Source organism: Micropterus salmoides, unplaced genomic scaffold (assembly GCF_014851395.1).
Source record: "Micropterus salmoides isolate LMB-PRFRI ecotype aquatic unplaced genomic scaffold, ASM1485139v1 Ms_hic_scaffold_8, whole genome shotgun sequence".
Lineage (NCBI taxonomy): Eukaryota > Metazoa > Chordata > Actinopteri > Centrarchiformes > Centrarchidae > Micropterus > Micropterus salmoides.
In genome coordinates this window covers 22,903,004-22,928,751 of record NW_024044570.1, presented here as the reverse complement: position 1 = coordinate 22,928,751, position 25,748 = coordinate 22,903,004, and the positions used below count along the sequence as shown (strand labels likewise).

The 25,748-nt window shown below is 40.5% G+C and overlaps 2 protein-coding genes across 3 annotated transcripts in view; both read left to right on the top strand.

The window, feature by feature from the left end:
* LOC119893585 (BTG3 associated nuclear protein) overlaps positions 1–22,637 on the top strand; it is a 47,667-nt gene extending 25,030 nt beyond the window's left edge. For both annotated transcript variants that reach the window (XM_038705831.1, XM_038705833.1), the window contains exons 12-13: positions 12,957–13,097; positions 21,584–22,637. In XM_038705831.1, coding sequence (XP_038561759.1) covers positions 12,957–13,097; positions 21,584–21,700 — 258 coding nt within the window. In that variant the 3' untranslated portion in view covers positions 21,701–22,637. The remainder of the gene's footprint in view (positions 1–12,956; positions 13,098–21,583) is intronic.
* A 2,166-nt stretch (positions 22,638–24,803) lies between these two features.
* LOC119893551 (zinc finger protein 469) overlaps positions 24,804–25,748 on the top strand; it is a 202,108-nt gene continuing 201,163 nt past the window's right edge. Inside the window, exon 1 of the mRNA XM_038705779.1 lies at positions 24,804–25,448. The gene's annotated coding sequence lies outside the window, so the exon portion shown is untranslated. The remainder of the gene's footprint in view (positions 25,449–25,748) is intronic.

The following is a 25,748-nucleotide window of genomic DNA, read 5'->3' as shown; positions in this document are numbered from 1 at the left end:
ATAATTTCACATTCATGATTTCATTATATTTGTCTAGAAGCAAGGCTTTAGGGAAGGAAGTTCTTTCTCACGCTGTCCGTCTGTTGGTTAAACTGTTTTGTGTTATTTTATTAGGACAGGTGTTTCTATGTAATTTCCAGTAGAGTTTTTTCCCCTCAATATGTTAACTGTTGGGGTCATTACATGAAAAAAGAAAAGTAGCTACACTGTTCATTACATTACTTTTGCATTACACCCTAACACAACTTTATTAATTAAATGGGTCACTAAATGTTTTAGGGATTTGGCTGTGTTCAAACAGAGGTGTAAAATTCTTACTATTATATATATACTATAAATCATACTATTATAAACCACTGTGCAGTGTTTTGGCTTCAGATAACCTTCCAAGCTCATGGAACTATTACTCAAACCAGCTTTATTGGATCATATTTCATCGTCTCACCACTACCTTAAACAGTACGCCTCCACCAATGCAGCCCTGTGTATTTAAAGACTCAGTAAGACCACATTACTTCTTACGTTTGTAGAAAAAATAGTCAAACATAGAGTCCACAGCTTTAAATTCAGACTTTCTGAACTGCCTCTGTTGGCTCAGTCATTTGCAGTGCTCATAAATCAGAAATTTCTGCAGAACAAGACGAAGGAGAATCTTCCATAGATATTATGCCAATGAAGAGACTTGTAAATGTAACAACCTATTTGTTCAGTCCAGTTCAGTAGTTTTTTAACCTGAGAAATGAAACAATAATCAGATTGAAAAAATGATAGACACTGTTGGAGCGGAGTGATTCTGGGGGGCGGGCCTCATTGATACTGTAGAGAAACAGAACTTTATTCACTGATTTTGATGAAATAGGATCATTTTATGGAGAAAACATTTTCTGTTTTTTCCTCTGTTGTCCTCCGGCTTCTCTGCCTTTATTTACTTTTGTAATATAATAATTTACTTATAAAGTTTCTTGATGGATGGATAGCTTTACTTGTTGCTTAAGTAACCTCTAACTCCAACTGCCATTAGCTAGTTAGTTCTGTTAGTCGTACAGCTAGTCCATTCAGCTTTAAAGCTTAATAGAACTTTATTAAACCTCCTCATCCCAGCAGTCGAAAGTGGCGTAAACACCAACTCTCCCCCATTGCTCCAAGCTCCTAGTCCAGGCAGAGGTAGCTGACGTTAGTAGGACCGCTAGTGACACAGCTAACTGTGCTAACTAACTAATGTATTTAGAGCTGTCCACTTGTGATTGGATCACCCAAGATAAATGTTAACTCCAGGTGTAAACAGGATCTATGGAATATGTCAAAATTTGGGCTGCAGAAGAAGTTACAAGCCACCTTTTAGAAACGTACTTTTGTTTTTTTTTAACATCTCAATCATCCAGTTTGCGCATAGGTTCTAGGCACCCTTGGCTATATGTGCGCGCACATTTATGACTATGAATGCATTTGCTCTCTATAAGTCAAGTCCAATTTATGAGGGTGTTTTTATTGTTGTTTGTATTGTTTTATTGGCTGTTTGGGTCTGTGTATGTGTTTTCAGTTGATTGAGATAGTCGCAACACAGCCTCACGCTCCTTCTCTCTCACACTCTCATAGCTACACATGCATGCTCGTGTCCTCGAATGACCCGCTTGCTGAGCCTGACAGCAGCATTCCATTCTGTCTCACTCTGGGATCTTGGAACAGGTTTTGGCCAGAGTTTGGTTTAGATTTTGCACCACAACACCCATTTTCAGCAGCTATTCGTATCAGCTCACAGAGTCCATGAACCGTTTTTGCAGATTTTCTATCAGCTTTATCAAGTTCACCCGTTCTATAGGGTATATGCTACGCCGTACACAACATGCATTAACAAAAGCACTATTTAAAACTCGAGTGCAGGACATAGAGACATTAGTTCCTTGCAGATAGACACCAAAGCGTCCCAGGATGCGAGAACAAAAAACTGCACAAAGGCCTCTATTCCCTTGGCAGTGTCTGGGAGCCTAGTCCAATAAAAAGCTCTTTTATTTTTCCTTTCTTTTTAGCTCACGCTTTGATTGGGCCTATGAAATGATATGAGTGGAGTGCCAAGACAAACACACAGTGACTTATTCTTTAAACCTCATGTTGCAGGTCGAGCTTTTCACTCACATGCAGTGGTACGCTACAGTGGCAGCGTCTCCCCACTTGTATAATTCTCATATTCTGACGGGTGACTCTTAGGGTCAGCTCTTAAATCTGATGAATCCCAGAAAGAACATAAAGACACTTGAGGGAAACAGGACAACATATATTAATGTTAGCACTTACTCAAGGAGATAAGCCACTTTGAACAGATAGGGTTCGCACAAATTATTTATGTCTTTATCATGATTAGTGTAGTGTATCTTGGACCAAAATTTGTTAAGAACCTTAGACAAAGATAATGTAGATCAGACTTAATCCTGATGTCTGCTTTCTTAAATGTCTAATTTGTGTGTTTACAGAGAGGCCTACTTCAAATAGGCTATGTATGATGTCACTGTTTTTGTAATCTGGCAGAATAGTGCTGAGGCTGTGTTGGTATAACCTAACATACGCAATTCATCACACTTTTTTTTTTCTGGGGCAGTTTTCCTCTTCTCCCCATCTCACTGTCTCATCCTTTCATCTTCCCTGTGCCATTTAGCTGTGCTTACACCTGTCTTTTAAAGGCCACCTGCCGCATCCAGTCACTACAGGTCACATTAACTGTCAGATGTTTACTCTCTCAGGTCAAATCTTGCTCACAGTATCACTAGGGCTCCAACTAACCACTATTTTGATCGAATAATGTATCGAGTATTGAAACGAATAATCGACTATTTGGATTATTACTCACTGCCTCTTAATAAGCTATCGGCTTTTAAATTTAGCATGCGGTTGTTTAAGTCATGTGCTAATTAACAATAAAGATAATAAAATGAACACTGCATTCAAAAATAATGAACATTTCTGCTGTAGCAACAGAAAGTCCTGTCACAGATAAAACAGGTATATATACAGTAAGAAATAACTCTGTGCAACGGTGTGTGTTGTACTCATCTTTGCAGCTGATCTCCTGTTGACAAGGCATATCATTTATCTAGTCACAGAGTAGCTTACACCTTGGTACTGCAACATCACAGAGACAAACTGAGAAACAAAGAAAGGAATAACTTAATAATTAATATTAATGAGAGGGGACAAATATTAACTAATCTGACATGGACAGCATTTCATGAAGTGTAAACAATTTCCCCAAACTCAACAACTCACAGATCTGTGGTTTTATTTTAATTAGGGAGACTGAGGCATTTTAGCCACCACCTCAAATTTTTTGGCAGACAGAGATCCGATGAACAGGATCGTTGTATGTTGAGTAATTATTTGAACAAGCGATCAAGAGAAAATGTATAGAAAACGTTATGGCCCCATAATGTGAAATAACATGGCTTTTAACATTAAGCTAGCCAGTCTGCCAACTATCTTACCGAGACGAGTCATCATCCAGAGAGCCAGCGGTACGTGCAACCATAGATACACCCGTATAACTGGTGTGCTCCCATGCCAGGAAAGGTCAGCTCTGTAAATTCTGCAGCTCACCACCTTTTTGCCAGTGTGAAGAGTGAAATGCTCCCACACTTGGAAGTTTTAGGTCGTGAAGATGTTTATACCATCACTGATGTTGATAACTTTATTGTTCACCTCACTCCACTAAGCTGACATTGTTGCTACTGCCCAATGACATCATAAAGTAATTGATAATGAAGTTAGTTGGCAACTAATTTCATCATAATTCGTTGCATTCCTAATTATTATATGAATGAAGGTTGTGTGCACCTTTCTCATTTTGTGTGTCTCTGCAGTATTTGTTGAGAATCAAATCCACTGTACACGCAGATCGTCTGTCGTGTGTTAGTGTTTGAGTAAATCATGCTGTCCAGTAAGTTAACGAGTATTAAGCATGTGTTGCTTAGTGTTGCATGATGCTCCAAAACAAACTCAAGATTCTTTCAGTAAGAGATGCGTGAGAGGATTTGGGGACTTGTTAAAGGTTAAGGGGTTTGACCCCTGATTCAGCTTTAATGACATAATAAATTCTCTGTAGTTTAGAAGACAAGCTTGCTCTATATTATACCTGGATATGTACTGCGTGCAGTGAGCAGCACAGTGTGCTACACACATCTCACTAATAATTTATTAATGTCTGTCTGACTGCTCATACACATCGAGTCTGTTTGGTTGACTGCAGATGTTTGTGTATCCGGTTCCATGTCAGTCTATGCCAACTCAGCCCTGACCTCAGAGCCACTATACCAGCTGAAAGTCTGAACAAAACTGGATCCTGCCGGCCTATAAAAAGGCCTCTCATGCAGACGGGAAGAGAAGGCAGACTCGTGAAACTATTACTAGTCTTTTACTGCCCTCCCTGTCTGTCATAGCCTCTTATCTAGTGCCCTTCTCCCTCTGTGCTCTGATCTTACCCGGCACTGATGCAGACCAAATGGAGGATTGGAAGATGAAAGGAGCGACTGATTAGGAGGAGGGGAGAAAGGAAAAAAAGATGGGGAGAAGAAAGCCAAAAGGGGAGACCGTCTGGAAGAGATGTTTTGTCCCGTTCATGATTGAAAACTGAGACCAGTTGGGCTGTGAATGGGACAAAAACACACTCTGTTTAACAAATGCACGGTACCAAGTGCCAAATAAATAAAAAAAGTGGGCGGTGCCCTCTGCTAGCTGTTTGGCTTACGACAGAGGTCACTCATTGGCGGACCGCGGTCCGGATCTGGACCCAGCCACCGTCCTCTCCGGGCCCTGACCAACAACAGATTTGTTATTGAGAATTACTACCTCGTGATGAAGCATCTCTATTTTAACCCGCACTGCTTTTCTAGCATTTACTGTACTGGTTTAGCGGTCCAGGAAACTCACAGACCAATAGCATGTGTTCCAGTCGTCTCATGTGATGCTGCTCAGCCAATCAAATCTGTGCATTCCGACAAGCATTGTAAGTTGAGTCCGCGAGTGAGATACAACAGAGACGTTTTGGAAACACACTAAGAGAGGAGACGAAAGAAAGGGCTTTTAATCAAGAATGTACAGATTCTTACATGTACATTATTCCCACTGGCAGTTCAGAACCAGAATCTCTCATATCTCCAATCCTAGCCTGAGCTCACGTTTCTCACTGAACAAGAGAAAGTAGGGAAGTGGTAGGCCTATATAAGAGGGAATGAGAAGAGGAGGCTTTATAGATGTTCATTTGTTAAGATGTGTTGGGTGTTTATTATAAAATTGGTAAACTTCAATCACTTCAAGCTACACTTTTTATTTCATTTTTTTCAGAAATTAAGCACTTTATTTTAGTTTACTTAAATTTATAATTAGAGGCGTTATTATTTATTAGCCTTCCAATTTGATTTGAAAACTGACAGTAAATGAAATATTTCAGTTGTTGAATATATGTGGATACAACTATATGTCATGGCACTGAATGATAACGCAAGTTAGTCGTTATGAGCCCAGACCTTTGCTTCGGGAAATTTTCTCTAACTAGACCTCTTTGAATTTTAATTGAATACCCCTGGCTTAGCCAATGTACCTACAATGGCCTTAGATGTCCCCCAATTCCCCTTATCAATCTTTGCTGTCAACCTCTTTTGTAAATATGTGAAAGCAGAAAGAAAGAAGAATAATGTAATAAAACCTTAACCTTAAACAGCAAATCCACTGAGTGAGCTCAGTTTTTAGTGAACTCTCCCTGTCAGATAGCTGTAAACCCATGCCGTGTCATTCTAAAAAATCCAGCACATCTCAAGAGATGGCTATAAAGCTTCACCAAATTTATTGATCTTGTCATCCGCCTGCGTCATTTACAGATGATGGACCTGAATGCCGCCCATCGGGGGGTTTAGAACGTGATTGTGAGTCTAAATGCAGTCCCCCCCCCACCTCTCTCTCGCTCCCCCTAGTTGAACCTCTGCCATCCCTTCCTGTCAGCACATGTTGGAGTGCATCTGTTGGATCCTCCCAAGCGGCATTGTTCATGGTCAGTGTGGGAACTGGGTCACAGCTCGGCACTGGTCCCTCGCTCCGTGCTGCCACGACCTGTAAACACAGAACCAGTCCAGAACTAGGGAAAGTACAGGCAGTACATGCAGTACTGTTGGATGGAAGACGAAGAAGGATGTGTGGAGGAGTTGATTAAGGAGAGGATGAGAAAAAGAGGGCAAAACAAGTAGGGAATGAAGTGAGGTAATAAAGACGTGATAAAGTGGGAACCAATGATTTAATGTGTTTTGACCTCAGCTCCTCTGAACTCATATTCGAGAAGTGTTGATGTTCTTACATTTGACCTAAGCTCCTTCAATGCCTGTTGTCAGTTAGCTTCGGTAAAGGTCTGGCGTCCTAGGGCTGCGTCTCTTCATTTGTCATTGCTACACACAAAGCAGATGCTTGAAAACGATCTGTAGGGTTAACATCACAGAATCAGGGTGTGTTATGTGCTGGAATCAAACTGCTGGCCCGTGACCTGAGTTACTCCATTGTCCTTTTTCTCTCTCTGCTCAAGAATCTTTTTTTTCTACTGGGTGAGGGGTTGTTAAGATTCCTGTGATTCACAACGTGATGTGGCGAGGGGGTAGAAATGAGATGAAAAGATACAAACAAGATGTTTTATGACCAATGTTTAGTAGGATGTATGTAAGCAGTTAGGGATTTAGAGGTCCAGTGGTGGATCCTGTTTCAAAGGAGTAGTGGTCTGCTTTGTGTCCTTGTGGCATCATGGCCTGGGGATAGAGTGCCACAGATCGGGGAATCCTTAGCTCTGAATGTGTGCGTGTGTGTGTGTTTGCAGCTCAGCATTTTGAAGCGGTGCAGAGAAGGGTACCCTGAGTGGTGTATTCTTTTGTCTCTGTGGGCAGAGCCTGGGGGTCGTTGGCTGTGTGAGTAAGAGGGACCAGATGTTGTAGATGCATTTCAGTGTGACTCACCATCAGCACAGGCCTGGTTCGGCCCTGCCTCACTAGTCCCAGGCCGACAGTGCTCATCGTCCATCAGTTTCAACTTCAGCAGGATCCTGATAGCAAATGTTATTGTGTTTACACAAACTCTGTGTTAATCAGAATCAAGTTACGATAATACTTCTGTCAGGTAAACAACTTAATCAGGGTATTTGACACATAGTAGAGTTATAATCAGAATAGGCATAATTTGATTAACGGAGGTGCTGGGGAACAATAAAACTTGTTTTAGGAATGATAGCAAAACAGCTTACAAAAGTAACACTGCTACTAAAAGTGTTTCGTAAAACACACCAACGCAGAAAGAAACAAAACAAAGCAAAAAGGTCTGTCTTTGGTAGTGTGGACATGTTTAGTCTTAAAGGGGGGTGGGTTTGCTAAATCTGAGGCTTGGGTGGCCAGTTCAAGTCCAGCATGGACCAGTCAGCACAGAGTGTGGACTGGTAGCTAGAGAGGTGCCAGTTCACCTCGTAGGCACTGCCCTGGTGTCCTTGAGCAAGGCACCAGAAGTATGTCTGTCTTCTTTTTCTTCTAAAATCTAGTCTCTAAAACATTTTCGTTTTGCTTGATATATAAAAGGGACTGCCAGAACTAAAAACAGAGTAAGATGTATCACTTAAGTTGTGTTGAAAAACTGATATTTGATTTAAGAAATGTCATGGCTTTCACCAAATTGCCATTCTAAAATTAATCGCTTGTTAAGATGGGTATTTTGTGCAGTGTAATATTTTGTTAGTTGAGTTTTACAACCTGTGTATATCATCTCCTTTGGCTCCATTGAATTAAACAGGATAATTGGAAACACGATAAAGTCATCATCTTAAATCATGAAATTTACAGGCATTGTAAAAATGCCTTCGTCGATTAGGCAGGCCAAGTTGGGATTTGCGCTGGAGAACAGAGAAAACCTTCAGTGGAATTTTCTTCCTTTTCGTTTTTAAGGGGCTTGACTCTTAATTACGGCTGTTATTTTTGTCAACAGTCTCCTTTTGATTTGCTGGTTGTGGATCAGAATTCAAGTCAAGCTGGTTTAGTCATAAAACCTCTCTGAGCCCAGTCTGAATCTGACTCCCAGTCTGCTGGTGGGAGTTGTGGAGCTGCAAGGGAGGGTTTGATTGGATGCAGGTGTTGAGCTCTGGTGTGGAAATAGTGTCATGGTGTGGGTATAGAGTGTGCCAGGTTACATGGCCGGGGGTTTTGAGAGACATACATATTTATAATAAGGTATAATAAAATATTTCAAAGAATAATGTGTAGACAGGGGATTGATATATCGGTAATGTATGGTAATATCACTTGTCAAAAGTCTGAACAAAGCATGACACTCTTTGGCTTCTATTTCAACTTCTGACGTTTTTTGATTTGTATCACAAGCCCGCTGTTGTCTATTCAATCATTTTATGAGCTGAGGCCCATCTGAAATCAGAATAATCCTCAGACTCAGAGGTAAAATAAAAGACATATGTAACTAAAAGTTAATGACTGCAGTGAGACATATTTAGGCTAGTGTGTTCATTTTCCCAGTCCACAATAAACACGCACTCAGGCACCGCTGTGTCTTTGGGCATCTTTACAGGCTAGTTGCAGCCATGCCTTAGCCCCACCCCGCCTACCCACCCGGAGATAGTGTTTCTGCTTGGACATCTGTCCAGGGTTGGCAGTTGCAGATGTTGTTGACGGCTGTGAAGCTGAGAGGAAGTTCCAGCCACTCCAAAGTCCAAATGTTTCTTTTTTCATTTCCCTGTTTTGGCTTTTTTTTTCTTTTTTCAGATCTGTAAGAAGAGGAGGTATTCCTTTGGGAATGATAGGAACCAGATTTGCGTGGCTGTCTTTTCTTAGATCACAGATCTTACGTGTATGGATTTTTTGTTTCTTCTAAAAGGAGGATCTTGTTTAATGGGGAATTCCAGTATACTTTGATTATAGCAAAGCAAAATCTTTAAAAGCATACTCAGACACCAACACACACACATGCACACTAAGCAGATGACTCATACTGTAGCATCGTCCGACACACAGCTGAGTTTAATTGAGACCTCCTGTGAGCCTGGGAATTGATGCCAGCCTGCACCAAGTTTTCTTGTGTGCATTGTGGAAGCAGCTTTTCTGATTGATATATTGCTCTGAGACTGTTACCAAGGATAGAGATGGGCATTCAGAGGCATTGTTGTATTTCTGAACAATCCATGTGTTTCTAAAGCCCTCTTTAGTCAAGTTTAACTAGTTTCATATGACGTGAAAGGAGAAAAGGTACATTTTAAAATCCTCATCCAAGCACAGATGAAGTCTGTGTAACAGAGCCTTGTTTATTCAGTTGGTTATTGTCTTGGAATCATGAATGTTTTTGCATTAAGCTTTTGTTGTTCATTTTTGCGTCTTTCCTTTCCCATTGCTATATTTCCTTAGTGTCCTGGATCAATTACTGAAAGCATTACAGCATCAACAAAAGATTTATTTTCTCTTTTTTCCTCAAGGCTATGGCTGCTATCAAAGCCTGCAAAAGAGAATTTAAGATACTCTTGATTGTTCAGTTCGCTTCTCTATAGTACTGTGCTGCGCTATCATAGCCCTTTCATCCCGCTTTTTGGACTTCCAGCATTGGGGTGGCCAGTCAGCCAACCAGCCAGCCAGCGCTGATTATTTAAGGGTCCCGAACGCTAAAACTTTGAGGTCAACAGTAACTAATTCTGATGGCCCGTTTTTGACATGTTGAGCTTGTTACGTCAAGTCTAATATATCGGGCTGCATTTTAAGTGAGTCATCCCAGCTCTTAGTTGAAAACCAATTCAGTCGAGGCAAGATTGTTAAGTTTCCCCAGTGTCAGGGGACTTGTCTGCTCCAAGAAAGCCTCCTCAAACATTTCTCACCTTGTTTTATAATGTATTAGTTTCTAACAGTCTTGTTTTGTTTTTGATTTCTGCCTAATCTCCAAGCAGAATCATTTTCTACCTCCATAAAACCTTTCCTTGATACAAGTTTGTAATTATTTTTGTTTCTGCCTAATTGCCAACCCGCTTCATGATGATTATTAGCCGACGGAGAGGTAATTCTCATCAGTATTCACAGAAACGGTTTATATACGCTTCCAACCCTGTGTGTAATCATAGACAACAAATCAGCAATTTATGCTAATAGGGAATAATTTAGTATATGACTGAAATGTGTCCTCTGTGTATACTTTCTGCAGCTTCTGTGAAGTGGATGTGTGATCTCGTGAGCATAGATTTAGTTTTCAATTGTTATCGACTGAGTCATACTTACTGTGCATGACACTATTACACCCCAATAGTGGAGACGACTTGTTCTGACAAAGTGAGTCGTGGGACAGGATGTGGACCCACAAAGTTCCTGTGTAATCGCTGCAGAAATCTCACACACTGTTCCAACTCTGTAAATGGTTTTGTAAGCCTCTGTGTGCTGCTCCTTGCAGCTGAGAATGCAAACTGCTCTCAAATGGAAGTAGAGAATCTAATTGAGTGAGACAAGGGTTTACAATCTCAAGTATCAACCGTAGCAACTCTTGAACTCCGGTAATTAGACATTTAGATACACTAGTTGGACAGTATGGACTCATCATCATGCTTGGGTACACACACACACACACACACACACACACGACTGCAGACTGACTAGCACTTGGCAGAAGGTGCGTTTGATTCCTAATAAGAAGACAGTGTGATGAAGTGTGGGGATAAGGATGGATCTCTATAGATATCGGCCAAGAAGAAACACTTAAACAGCTGGTTGTGCATTTGGTTTCTCACTGTTATTGAGCTGACTGACTGAGCATTGTTGGCATGGATTTAGTTTCTGTGGGATAATGCCTATTTCAAGTATCTCTATGACCTTGAAGAAATAGTTTTTTGTGAAACACGCTCATTCAGCTCAGCTTTGCTTGGACAGAGGAACGCTAGCTGTTTTTGCCTGCTAAGCTGACTGTCTGCATCTCCATATTAAGTGCACAGATGAAAGAGTAGTATAAATATCTTCTTACGCTCTCCCAGAAAGTGAACTAGTCCTTTAAAGCTGGGTTAGGCAACGTTCATCATGATTTCCAGCGTAAACATTGTCCATTCTTCGTGTGGTCCAACTGTATTATTGATTGCTATCGGATGTAAAGATAGCTTCTACAAATACAATAAATAAAGCTTCTGAAATAAAATGGCTACCCTAGCTTTAACTGGCTGTTTACACCAGCCCTCAAGGCTAATGCTCTAATTGATCAGGAATGTTTTTATGCGTCATCAAACATTGTGATTCATTTGACCCATCTCTCACAGTCTTTTGCTATATTAAGAGCTCACTTAGCCTCGATCCATGTCTGTGCTTTAAGCGTCCCGGTTGTCTGATCGACTGAGTCAGGCAGACTCCTTACACTAATGGCTTCCATCGGTCCGGCCGGGCCTGGCGCATTATGGTGGTGAGGCGGCAGAGTTTGTGGTGATTCTGGCAAAGTCTCTTAGATGACGAGGCAAGCCGGCAAGTTGTGGTGGAGGTGGGGGGTTAACGGAACCTTTGGGGCCTGACACTAACTCAGATCTTCAAAGCCAAGGTTGGACTGGGGATTGGGAGGCAATGTGGGACTTTGGGATTGGAAGGGTTAGGGGGCAACAAACATCATCTGTAATTGAGGTTTGGGTTTTTATACAGGCTTGCATATTCTCCCTTAAATCTTTCATGTCTGTTGAGCATGTCCCAGCCAGTCCCAGCACCAAGTGCAGCTGGAAGAAGGCTGAGCTGGAGACTGAGATCTCAAATAACATCGCAGAGAAAGCACACAAACATATGTATGTAACACAAATGAGACACACACACACACACACACACACACACACACACACACACACACACACACACACACACACACACACACTCTGGAGGGTAGTAGTATGGTCTCTGACCTGTCTGATTAAAATGTACATGCACAAGCAAAGCTAAGTGAATATTTCCTTCCATTCGTCTTTCTTTGTGTCTGTGTTGACAAGATGATTGTACGTTAATTTGTATGTCTGTTGTCTGGGAGTCATGCTGTCCCAATTAAAAGCAGTGCTCTACTAATCGTGTGTGTGTGTGTGTGTGTGTCTGACCGACAAGTGTATACAGAAACGCATACACACATACAGGTACACATACATGTACACAGCTATCATCTGTGTGTTTGTGGTTACAGTCAATCTATAGGAATAGCCTCAACAAACTATAGGCATACCCAACAACACTCCAGCTGCACTGCTATGCTCTGTAATTTGTACATCGAAACCACAGAGCTCTAATGTCGCCTGGCTGACTTTCAGAGCCGTGGGAGATTAGGATCCCCCTGCGATGTCTCGCCCCTCCATTCTCTGCCAGTCCCTTTTTTTTTTTTTTTTTTTGTCTAAACATGACTTAAATGAATTGAACCCAAGTAAAAATGAATGCTAACTAGCATATCATGTAATGGAGCCCAGGGGAAAAAATAAACTTGTAAACTTGTAAGAAAAAAAAAACATAATTGAATTGAATGGACCATAAAGTTACTTTCCAACTTGATGTATAAACAGAGAGTTTATACACCGTGAGAGCAGCAGAACTGAAATGTTTATTTACGTCTCTCAGATACCACTGCATGACTCTTTCCTTCATGCAGTGTTACTTGGTGTGTTTGTGTGACACCGTGCTTGTACACACCAATGGCTGTAATCAATAAATGAACATAAACACATCAGATAGGACATAAATGAGGCTCTCTGTCGTTTGTTTGTTTTATTTTTTTTTTGTTTCCAGTGGTGTGTGCTGTAGATCATTGCAGACTCAGACAGATTTTTGCTTTTCAAACTGAGCTGGGTGAAGAAGATTCAGATCTATTACACTTTTATGTGGAAATGTGAGGCAGATTAACATTAATTCATATTGACAATGGGCTGAAAATGTCAGTTATGGTTGACTTGTCCTCTCCCTCCTTGTCTGTCCCAGGTGCTGCGTGGGGCTCAGCTCATAGCGGTGGCGTCAGCTGATGGCGGGGCCACAGCAGTAGAGGGTTCCCCACTCCCTCCTGACATCCAAGTGCAGTACGTCCAACTAGCCCCCGTCGCAGATCACACAGCAGCCGTACAGGTAAAACAACAATGCTCACACAAACTCTGCCAGGCTCTCGCACATGTGTACACACACACAGATTGTAACTGGGTAGCATTCCAAGTGCTGGAGTGTGCAGCTATCATCTGAGGTGAAACAGACCCTAGTACTCATCTAAATCATTCTACATGTTTGTTTTTTAACCAATCTATAATAAATAACTGTGTTCCCCACCTCTTTTCCTCAATCTGAAGTACATCACGCAGTAATCAGCCATTCTTCAGTGATGACATTAATCTGTCCTGTATACTCAGTACTCTGCAAGAAGTCCCAGGATTGAACTGATATGTGCAGAGCTTATATATATATATATATATATATATATATATATATATATATATATATATATATGCTGGTCATATAATTAGAATATCGTCAAGTTGATTTATTTCAGTAATTCCATTCAAAAAGTAATACTTGGATATTATATTAATTCATTACACACAGACTGATATTTCAAATGTTTATTTCATTTAATTGTGATGATTAAAACTGACAACTAATGAAAATCCCAAATTCAGTATCTCCGAAAATTACCAATACAAAAGACCAATACAAAAAAAGGATTTTTTGAAATGTTGGCCAACTGAAAAGTATGAACATGAAAAATATGAGCATGTACAGAACTCAATACTTAGTTGGGGCTCCTTTTGCCTGAATTACTGCAGCAATGCGGCGTGGAGTCGATCAGTCTGTGGCACTGTTCAGGTGTTATGAGAGCCCAGGTTGCTCTGATAGTGGCCTTCAGCTCTTCTGCATTGTTGGGTCTGGCGTATCGCATCTTCCTCTTCACAATACCCATAGATTTTCTATAGGGTTAAGGTCAGGCTAGTTTGCTGGCCAATTCAGAACAGGGATACCATGGTCCTTAAACCAGGTACTGGTAGCTTTGGCACTGTGTGCAGGTGCCAAGTCCTGTTGGAAAATGAAATCTGCATCTCAATAAAATTGGTCGGCAGCAGGAAGCATGAAGTGCTCTAAAACTTCCTGGTAGACGGCTGCTTTGACCTTGGACCTCAGAAAACACAGTGGACCAACACCAGCAGATGACATGACACCCCAAACCCTCACTGACTGTGGAAACTTTACACTGGACTTAAAGCAACGTGGATTCTGTGCCTCTCCTCTCTTCCTCCAGACTCTGGGACCTTGATTTCCAAAGGAAATGCTAAATTTACTTTCATCAGAGAACATAACTTTGGACCACTCAGCAGCAGTCCAGTCCTTTTTGTATTTAGCTCCGGTGAGATACTTCTGACGCTGTGTCTTGTTCAAGAGTGTCTTGACACAAGGAATGCGACAGCTGAAACCCATGTCTTCCATACGTCTGTGCGTGGTGGTTCTTGAAGCACTGACTCCAGCTGCAGTCCACTCTTTGTGAATCTCCCCCACATTTTTGAATGGGTTTTGTTTCACAATCCTCTCCACAGTGCGGTTATCCCTATTGTTTGTACACTTTTTTTCTACCACATCTTTTCCTTCCCTTCGCCTCTCTATTAATGTGCTTGGACACAGAGCTCTGTGAACAGCCAGCCTCTTTAGCAATGACCTTTTGTGTCTTGCCCTCCTTGTGCAAGGTGTCAGTGGTCGTCTTTTGGAAAGCTGTCAAGTCAGCAGTCTTCTCCATGATTGTGTAACCTACAGAACTAGACTGAGACTGAGAGACCATTTAAAGGCCTTTGCAGGTGTTTTGAGTTAATTAGCTGATTAGAGTGTGGCACCAGGTGTCTTCAATATTGAACCTTTTCACAATATTCTAATTTTCTGAGATACTGATTTTGGGGTTTTCATTAGTTGTCAGTTATGATCATCAAAATTAAAAGGAATGCACACTTGAAATAAATCAACTTTTTGATGATATTCTAATTATATGACCAGCACCTGGATGGATGGATGGATATAGAGAGAGAGATAGAGATTCATTCTGTACAAAGACACTGTAAAATCTGCTGGGAAGTTGGAGAAGCAGTATCTTTTTGGAAGTATATTTTTCTTAAGTAAATGTGCAATTGAATGTTTCCCTTTTAAAGTGACTTAAATTTCACTCAAGTATGTTAGGCTTCTGGATAATTTGTTATGTTATAACCCATAAGTGTAAATATTCCACCTTTGTTCCTTCTAGTGACTTTGTTTGTCGAGTATGTCAAATGGAACTAAATGCACAGTGCTTAAGCCTCATCAGCTGTTTGTGGTGCATGTGAAATCCACAAAAATTACATCTACAGCTAATTCATCATTCATTCCAAACAAACAAGGGATTTGATTCAACCTGATGAACTTGATGAATCCTACAAAGCTCGGCCTCTAACATAAGCCTGCCAAGCTCACAGAGCAAAGCCTAGTTTATTGTACCTTTTGGTTAATTATTATTATATTTAAACAGAACTCGTCTTTTCTGTCCTTTAGTATATATTGGCCAATTTTAGGAATCCACATGTCTTCTTTAGGGGTGTGACGAGACAGTCATCCCACAAGATGAGACAAGATTCGAGATTGGGTTCATGAGATTGAGATGTGACGAGATTTTAACACTATTTTTAAGAAATCTTTAATGCTAATTTATATGAAAATTTTGAGCATTAAACACTTTATTTACAAACTACTCCGCAAGGCCAGTGACGTTGTGGGGGTGGAGCTGGACTCTCTGCCGGTGGTATCAGAGAAGAGGATGCTGTCTAAGCTACATGTCATCTTGGACAATGCCTCCCACCCCCTCCATGATGTGCTGCTCAGACACAGGAACACTTTCATTGCGAGGCTTATTCCCCCAAAATGCACCACAGAGTGCCACTGGAAGTCATTCCTGCCTCTGGCCATCAAACTCTATAACACGTGGACACTTAGTTAGTTTTAAACTAGACATTGTCATCTGTTTCGTGCAATAATACTTAATGTGCAATACTCTCTGCTGCAGTTGTGCTGCTACTATTTATTCATTATTACTGTTCACCATAATAATTCCTTTATTTATGTAAATATTCTACCTTAACAATCCCTTTAACTATGTAAATATTGTACATATCCACACTCCTTTATATTTTCTTATCTTATATTTTTACTCGGATATTTATTTTTATACTTCTTTATAGACCAACTTTCTATATTATATTCCTTTTGCCTTTTGTGCAATGTGTGCAACTGTGACACAGAATTTCCCCTCAGGGATCAATAAAGTATTTCTGATTTATTTCCTGCATTCTGATGAAATTTTCTGCACCAGATTATGGTGGTTTATTGATTGATTTAATTATATAAAGAGAAACACAAAATTCAGGTGGCAGGTGACAATTCAATATCTTTAACAGAATATAATTCTATTCTATTATAGTTTTTTAAAACAAATTTTAAGTCAGTGCAGCTCTCACTCATTCTGTGCTGCAATCAGATCCTGTAGATCAACTTATTTAATATCATCCCTGCAGATTCATGATTTAGTCTTCCCTCCCCTTAGTGTCTTTGTTTGGGGAAGTAACCTCTTTAAATGTGACTGTGGCACCTTTTTACCATAATGATAAATTATTTAATTTTAATTTAACTCCTGGACTTTAATAACTTCTGTGTTTCAGCAGATTTTTTGCTCATGGTCAAAACTTTCTGCACATTCAGAATCTCTCCCATGTAGGCTATCTGTGTTCTCTGACATGTCCAGAAAAAAAGGCAAAATATTACCAGACTACCGTCATCATTTAAGAGAAGTCTACCTGCCCTATACTCTGCTGTGCATTACGTTTTTGTTCTGCTGGTAGTAACGTTATCTGCATCAGATCGCTCGACTGACCCAGTTAGGGACTGCATGCTGCATGTGAAACCGAAAGTAAATAAAACATTTTTGATCCGGCAGAAATCTCACCACAAATCCACACACATTAAAGAGGTGGTATTTTGGTTTTTGGCTTTTTCCCTCTCCTTTATTGAGTTATATATTTTTTTGTGCATGTAATAGGTTTGCAAAGTGAAAAAGTCCAAAGGGGAGGGGAGTTCCCATCTCCCACAGAAAACACTGCTCTCAACTGCCTGAAAACAGCTCGTTTGTAGTCCAGCCTTTACTTCCCTTTCTTGTGACGTCACAATGAAATACGTGTCATAATGCTCGCTACCCTCCAGGCAGTCAGTGGACAGAAAGTTGTTACTGTTGTGATGTAGAGACAGAGCTCAGTTAAAACTTTATGGGTGAAAGATACTTTTGTTACAGTAAAAACTCACCACTCTGAAACTCTTGCTCCAGTCCAAATTGTCAGCCTGATCGGCAACATGTAGCCTACAGCTGAATCGAAGCCGTTTACCGTCTTTTCACTGACACGCCTTTCTCTGCTTCTGATTGGCTATTACCGGCCTTGCACTGACCTGCCCTTCTCTGCTTCTGATTGGCTAGTAGTCCTTAACTAGGAACTGCGCATGTGCAACTCCCAACAAAGATCATTTAGAGACAAGATCTATCACTCCATAGCTAAAATGAAGCCTTTAGCAATGTGCAGTATGACAAAACAATATGGTGTTTTTTTTGAAAATTAAACCAAGTAAACCTGTTCTGATACAACCCCTAAATAGGATTTTGAACCTGAAAATGAGCATAATACCACCTCTTTAACTTCCAGTGCAGCTCACAGTCCCAAACAGAGCGGGCTTTGCTTCAGTTTTTAGATGTTTATGTTGCAAAACTTCTGCTACATTATCACTCGTCACAGCTGTCTAGACCATTGATAAAAACATCTGGAACATCTGGAAAATTTTAATTTGCGTGAGTTTCGCGAGACAGCTTTTTACCTGACGAGAATTCTCGTCACAATTTAATCTGGTGAGATCTTGTGGCATGAGAATTCGTCACACCCCTAATCTTCTACCCCAGAGTAATTTTTCTTATTATTTTTTCCTTCTTTTGAGAAATTATATGCAGACTAGCAGCCAAAGTTTCTAGTTGTTGGGGCTGCCACCTGCATTCTCTTGTGTTATAATGGTTTGATCAGCTTCATAATGAAGCAGAATATATCCTGTAATATTTCATTCATAATTACTATGATGTTGAAATAGAAATGAGTGTAATTTCTGCAATTTAGCTAAACTACTTACAGGTACAATGGGTCTGCTTTTCTCCTGTTGTCATAATTTTGCTTAAATAAAATGTATTTGACTTTCAGTCATTGTGACAGGTGTTTGGCCAAAACAGTAATTTAACTTTATAAAGTGGAGTGGATGGAGTGTTACAAGGAGAAGAGTTGAAAACTTGAGAATTAAGCTTGTGGAGCAACAGCCACATGTGGATTCAGGATCATGCACAGGTACACGGCACAGTGGCCTTTGAAGTGGTCAGTGTAACTTTGCGAGTAATATAAAAGAACAGCAATTTTCCATTTCTCTGACTGGCTTTTGCTGAAAATCACATTTTATCCTCACTGCTTCTTTCCCTCAAGCCCCATGCTAAAATAGGTATGCTCTAGTCCTGATGTGAGTCAAGTCTTTGTTGTGTTGTTTTACAACAGAAAACTTCAAATGATCTATGGTTGTGCAAAATGCCAGTTTTATCCTGATATGAATCTCCCTGCAGACTCTGTAGTGTGATTGGTCTTATTTGTCTCCCTGTAACACATGCAGAGAGCAAATGTGATGACCAGTCACAGGTTTTGGGATTTTCTAGTTTAAATTTTGTCCTCTCAGTAAGACTCTATCTTGCTGTCCTTTTGTTTTCTAGGTAATTGGTTCTTGGCCCCTGTAAGCATAGAGGTGATTAACGCATCCTATACTTATAATTTGGGGAGTGGATCATACACAAACTGACAGGCTCTCAAACACTATTTATTTGTGTATTCACAAGCATAGGAAATGATTGCCGCCACATGCACTGTATTCTAAGGTCTGTGGTCCATGCTACTTGGCACAGCGAACAATCAGTTTGTTTACTCAACTGATTCATTTGAATGGATTTTTAGGTCTAAAAAGAGCTAATTTTTCTCTAATGTTTGATTGTACACAGATCAAGACTAAAATCAACAATGTTGACAGAGGTCTGATCAGTCATCAGCTTTCTGTTATGTGGAGTTTGGGTTCAGTAAGGGCGCATGGACAGAATGAAACCACTTGTTAACAGTGTGATGTCTATCAAACAATATTTAAAATCTCCTCAAAAAAAAAGCCAGTGGGATTTTTCTATTGGATTTTAGCTTATTGCAGAAAAGAAGCTCAGTGGCAAACAAAAGTGTATGGTAATTACACGTTTTGTTCAGCAAAATAATGCTCACAAATGAACTCCACTTTTATCATTAAAAAAAACTTCTTATTTTTTCACTTTTATGATTTTTGAACCTTAAATACAATCACCAGAAGTAAAAAGATAATGTTAGGCTATATACAAATTGTAGTTTTCGCACTTTTCCATGTTTTGATGTCCAGACAAGTAGTCTTATTTAGCCTCTTGTTAGCATTTCATTCTGGGTTTTGGGACTCATTCCTGCAGCACTCTTATTTGATTCCATATTAACGTGTTTCCTGTAAAAACACTATCTATGGAGGAGATACGCAAATATCGATTGCCGTTTACAGTAGCCAATAGTCCCCTGTCTCGGGCATGAAAACCTCCACCTTCCGGCCAGTCAGCAAAGCTAAAGAACTGTGATCTGTACGGCTAACTGAGCTAACTAGCTAACAGCAGCTACAGTTAGCAGCAGTTAACTGTTATTTTAAAGCTGTCCATCAGAAAACTCCTTATTAAATCAACTTTTGATGCAGAGCAGCCGGAGTACATATGAGGGAAAATCAGACAGGAAACGGAACATCGTTTGAGGTGGTCAATATCCAAACACACACCGATGTACCATGCTATTGCTAGCTAGCTAACCAAAGTGGTTTGTCAAACTTACATAAGCCCACATCATATTTTGTTTTACAGGATTTTGAGATGAGAATACAAAGACATTTTTTGCATTTCTTTTTTGCATACAGTTTATTGATGCACAGTATCACCGGAGATGTAATCTTAAAGGGTTAAAAGGGCGTTTTTCATTTCTTCTTGTCTCATCTCTTTAAACTTATCAAAAGCAGATTTTCATTAGACTTCAGTCCCAAAATTTTAATGTGACGGGTTGATGCTAAGATACATCCAGTATGTTGAAGCATAGGTTAGATCTATCCAACCAATAATCAGTCACAGGACAAATATGTAATGCATACAATTAAACACACACAGAAAAGCTTTGACCTATAAACTACGGCAAATAAAAACTGAAAGTGTATTGTAAAGGCACAAAGAATCATTTTGTAAAGTAGCCTGTGTGGCAGCATAGGTAATTGGCTAGACCTGTCGAGTATAGGGCGGGCTATTATCACAGTTGGGTTTTGATGTGCAAGAGTGTAAACATCGCTCACTTTCAGTTCAAAGTTCAGAGGAAGGTTACTGCTGTTCTTTTCCCCCTTTTCTGAAAAGTGTTGAATTGAGAGAATTGCTCTCATCCGTTTCCAGACATATGGTAGCATTTTTACAAGTTCTTGAAAAATTACTTAGCCTTTTGTATTTATTTGTCTCTGCATTTTTCCCCTCTCTGTATTTTATATTTTTCCATTACACCAACAAGATGAAGTAGGAGATGACATACATACAGAGATATTTTTACATTCCATGGGGCATTTCTGCAAGTGACGGTGAATCTGTGGCTACATTCTGACGCAACAAAGCACAACAGCCTGGATTAAGCACATGTTTACAAAAATGTCAAAACTGTTTCTGATCCATACAATATCCATTAGTATTGCCAAACAGAGAAGAAGCCCCATACTATGACAGTTCAACATGTCTGGAGTTTCAAATGCTTAGTGAAAAACATTGATCCATATGAGTTTTACTTGGCCTCTTTTCTGCAAGTGGTTACAGTGTGTCAGCCGCATGTGTTGTTGCATTGTGTGTGGTGCAGCTGTGCTCCGCTCAATGCTTTTGTCTGGTGACAGCATGCTGGGCTGGAGGAAGGAATAAATGCTGCAGGTGTGTTTGAGGAAACCTTTGGCGCGCATTCGAGGAAGGAGTGAGTCACTCTTCATGGTCATCATCCAGGACTGAGTCATGAAACTCTCATCTTTTAAGGTCTTTTTTCCCCTCACAATACCTCGCTCTATCTGACATCAAGCATAGGCAGACAGACAGAGAGCATTAAAGTACAAATAGCTCATCTCTTGTCAAATCTCTCTCCACCTGTCACTCTGCTTCTTTTCTCAACCCCTTCCACCAACTGTCTTGCTCTTTCTTGTCTCTTGATACATCTCTTCTAATCTCTCTCGTCATTCCTCTGCTCCTTCAATCTTTGGTCCATTCACTGTAGTTATCTCCCACAATGACACAGGAATAGGGTCTATGGCTTGGTCTCCATCTGTCAGGAAACACATGTCACCTGTGTTGCAGCAGTTTCAAAATTACACTGATTAGGTGAAACAGGACGCTACGTAATTAGCGAATGCTTCACTGTCCTCTCTTTCATGTGTTCCAGGCTGCCGAGCTGGCCCCGGCCCTGCAGGAGGACATGGAGGTGAAAGAGGCCATCCAGGGTGCCATCCAGGGAGAGAACGGTGAGGTGGTCCAGATTGTCACCTCTGTGGCCACCTGAGAGCACCCCGTCTGATTCGACACAGCCCAGAACTCTGCTCCACAGCATGGCCTGATGAGTCTCAGTGGAACAGAGGTTGATAAATGCACACAGTCTGACAAGTAATCAAGTCAGAAAGCCTTTTTTTAAAATAAATACTGAAGGTCACTGATGAAACACAGGGAAGAAGCATTTTTCAGTTTTGTGTTCCCCTGCAAACTGCTGAATGAATTGCCAACCAGATGTCAAGATCTGAAAATGTTCATAGAGAACTGGATACTCCAAAATCTACAGTGGTCTTTCTGGTGTTTTCATCACCAGAAGGAGCTGGCCCACTCCTGAATACACAGTGGGATTATAGTCTATCCACGGAGGATGCTGCTTATGCAGACCATCACCCTGCCACCTCATCAGCACACACGCTTGTTTACGTCAACTTTGGAAAATAGTGGAGTTATTTGGTGTTAAGCTTCTTAGCTAACCCCAAAACTCCCAGGAGGGTTTGTAAAACCATTGAACCCCACCTCAAACAACCAGAACTTTGCTCCTTTTCTCGTCATTTCTTGTTACAGTGGACTGCAGTGGAAAGTAGATTTAGCTGAGGACAGCATACTCTTCGTTGGGATTAATTTGGTTCGCTGTCACTCTCCATGATTCAGTCCATACTGTGTCTCCCGGCTGTGAGCCCTGCCTTCCTTTACTTTGCTTGTTTTCATATTTCTTTAGCCGCACAGCTTTGTTTGTTTGTTTGTTTGTTTGATTTATCTAATTGTAACATGCAGAAAGTTTTGGCTTTAATTTTGGAGGTAGAAGACCATGAAATAGAAGAGGTGTTGCCAGTGCAGTACCAGTTGCTGGTACTACACCATGGAAAGCTTGAAGTTGTTTATTTCCCTCAGTGTTGTCTCTGTGAAAGATACATTCATGTGAATAAAACATGTTTGTGGTTGCCATAAAAGTGTGTTTTTATTTTGTTTTCTTTCTGTTTTCTCTCTCTTTCCATCAACCGTGGTCGTCAAAATGGCTTCAAAGATTTCCAAGACATGACTTTGCTTTCATCCGCTACACATAGACAATGGAAGAGAGAAAGAAATGATAGTTTGGTTTTGAGGTCTTGTTTCATGTAGAGCTAATTTATTTAATATTTTTGAAGGAAATATGTATCATGTCAACTTCAATAACCATAGGCTTAGGCTACTGTATTGTCAGCAATCCCAAAAAAATAGACTGAAAAAATAAGCTTTCACTTGGTCTCAACATGGTTTTTGTAATGAATATGCTGGCTTCATTATAACATTTTCTGAACTGTAATTACATTTCTTTAAAATCCACTTTGTGCCCATTGCATGGCTGTGTTTTTCTGTCTGTAAAGAAAGAGAACGTGTTGTTGTGTTGCATTGGAGTGATGTTTTGGTAATGATGAACATCTCTGCAGTCAGCAATAAAGGACATAAGCGAGACACACTGAGGCTGTGTTGGTTTGGAGAAGTTTCCCATGCTCAGTGTGATGTAATAGTGTATTTTGGAGTAGGGGAAAGAACCAGGCGACAAAATGAACTTGATAAAACAACATCCACGGTCTTGGCTGCTTCCTCTTTTTTCCTTTCAGGCTGTTGTTGCTGTCTCTGTCCCCCTTTGCGCTGCTTTTTTATCTTGCCCACCCCCTCACCGGCTCTCATGCGTATTCCTCTTCTCCCACTCAACTCGTGTTTTCCTCTTTCTCAAGTGGAAGCCATGTTAAAGTCCTTAAACTCCCCTTTAAATTATACACTAAGCTGGGCTAAATTGTAGTGGCGTAAACTGGTGGTTCCAACCCATTGACATAATCTTCACATAGCTGTGTTCAAATGTTGGCTTGGACAACTGTCTCCCCCCAGTGACCCCTCCATTAAATCTTGGACTTGGAAGGGAACGGACCCTGTTCATAGCAGCCTTTTTCTCTTTACTTTTACAACCCTGGGCTCCATCCAGGAGCTGGAGTGGTTGCCATAGTGATGGGCCCTTTCTCATGCTGCCCCTAAGATATCCTGCTGAAAACAGAAGTGAATGATAGATGGAGAAATGAGATTGTTTGGAAGCAGAATGCATGTGTGGGGAGAAGGAGCGGAGTGACGGATAGAGACCAGGCGGTGTACCTTTCCTTCACTCTCAGTAGCTCTGTGTTCTCCTGCAGTGATGGCACCTGCAGCAACCCTCAAGTACCAACCAAGTCACTCGCCCTGTTTTTACTTGGGCTGCATATTTTCCCCTGCTCAAACTTTTTACAAGGCTGGAGGAGTTACCTCAGTATGTCCAAAGATGAAGGGCACATATTTGTTGGAGCAAAAATGTCCAAACGCAATGTGTCTCCCGGATCATAAATCAGCAATCGTTAATCTTGGGAAAACAAAGCTCCCCACAGCCAGGATTTATATTCTTGCCAAAGGACAGATTACACATGTCACAGTTTGCAGCTTACAAACATTGTGTTTTATTTCTCACTCGCTGAATATTCCAAAAGGTTCACTTGCAAAGAATTGCAAACCTTGCCTAAAGAAACATCCCTGTCCTTTGATTGTGCTTCCTGTTGCATGTGAGCACAGGGTATTTAGCTTTGTAGACATTAAATTATGGGGATTCTGAATGTATGTGTGACTCCATTCTTAAATTGGACGGCAGCATGTCTTGGACCGGAGTCAGGGGAAGTTTAGCACCACAGCTGTTGTTACATGCATCATAAAATGGCTAGGTCTGCTGGATGTCAGATTTTGGGATGTAGAACCTGCAAAAATTGTAGCTAGAGTCAATAATTTAACTGCCAGTAAAAGTCATTGCTACGTAAAGGATGACAAGCTGCTAAACGGATCTTCCTTGATCATCCTTTTTTGTTTTGCTTTGCATATTATTTAATATATATTACGTAAATATTCTGTTTTTATGGTAAATCTAAAAATAAGCAGTACAAACAATATAACAGATAATAAATGAGGGGTGATCCAGAAAGTCCCCTAAGAATGGAAAGATGAATGAACCTACTGATCTCATGAAAACTACAGTAAAGACTGTATACTGTAATGGAGTAGTACACAGATGTAAATATACTGTAGTGTAGAGGTACGATAACGTTTAACATCTAAGTAGTAGAACATTACAAAAGGCTACTTAGTAAAACTTTTGCAAACTGGAAAAAAAACCCATACTACTTTTCACCACTGGTAATCACAACTTGTTACTTAAGACCAAACACATTTTTTAAAATGACTAATGGGCATATTTGCAGGACTTTCCCTGAAGACATTACATTTAAGGGCAGCGTTAAATTGGACCTAATACAGTATATCTGCATCCTATATATGCTGCAATAATATTTGTATGCATGCAGAATGGTATTTTCTTTTCTGCATCAACTATCACGAGGCGTTTTAAAGAGCTGTGCACACTCTGAATGTTGGTGATATATCACCTGGAAACCGCGGTCTGCAATAGACGAATAGCTCCTCCCATTCAGTTTCTTTTAACTGAAGCTTCAAAGATATGAACGATAATTCATTTAGAACCAGCAGGGAATTCCTTTCCCCATAAAAAGTAGTAAAAACTGGGTACGCGGTGAGGCTGCGTGGATGGGAGGTACTCCTGCAGTTTAGGGACCAGATGTGAGAGAGAGGAGGGGTACACACTCATCCAGACAACGGCTACAAAATGCTTCCTGGTCACAGAGTTTGATAACAACAAACTGCAAAAGTTGACCGCTCGGACCTTCGATTGAATGCTTCTACTTTTAGCGTCGACGGTAAGTTGAAAATGTAATGGCGTCAGTCATTGTTAATTGAAATGCGCATTACGTCCATGAACTGAAGGTGAACTTGAGACGTGATGACGTGCGGGGGGGTAACCGCTTTTGACGGGCTCACGAGACTGTGCTCTTTGATCTGCGGCTTCTCTGCTTCACTCTTTATGATGATTACTTGGATTTGCCCGCTGGTATTAGCACTAAAACCAATCCGACCCAGCCAACCGTTGTGGTAGGTTTTTCAATAACCCCTTACCATATGATAAAAGAAGAGTTTAAAGATTACAGAAAAAAGTGATT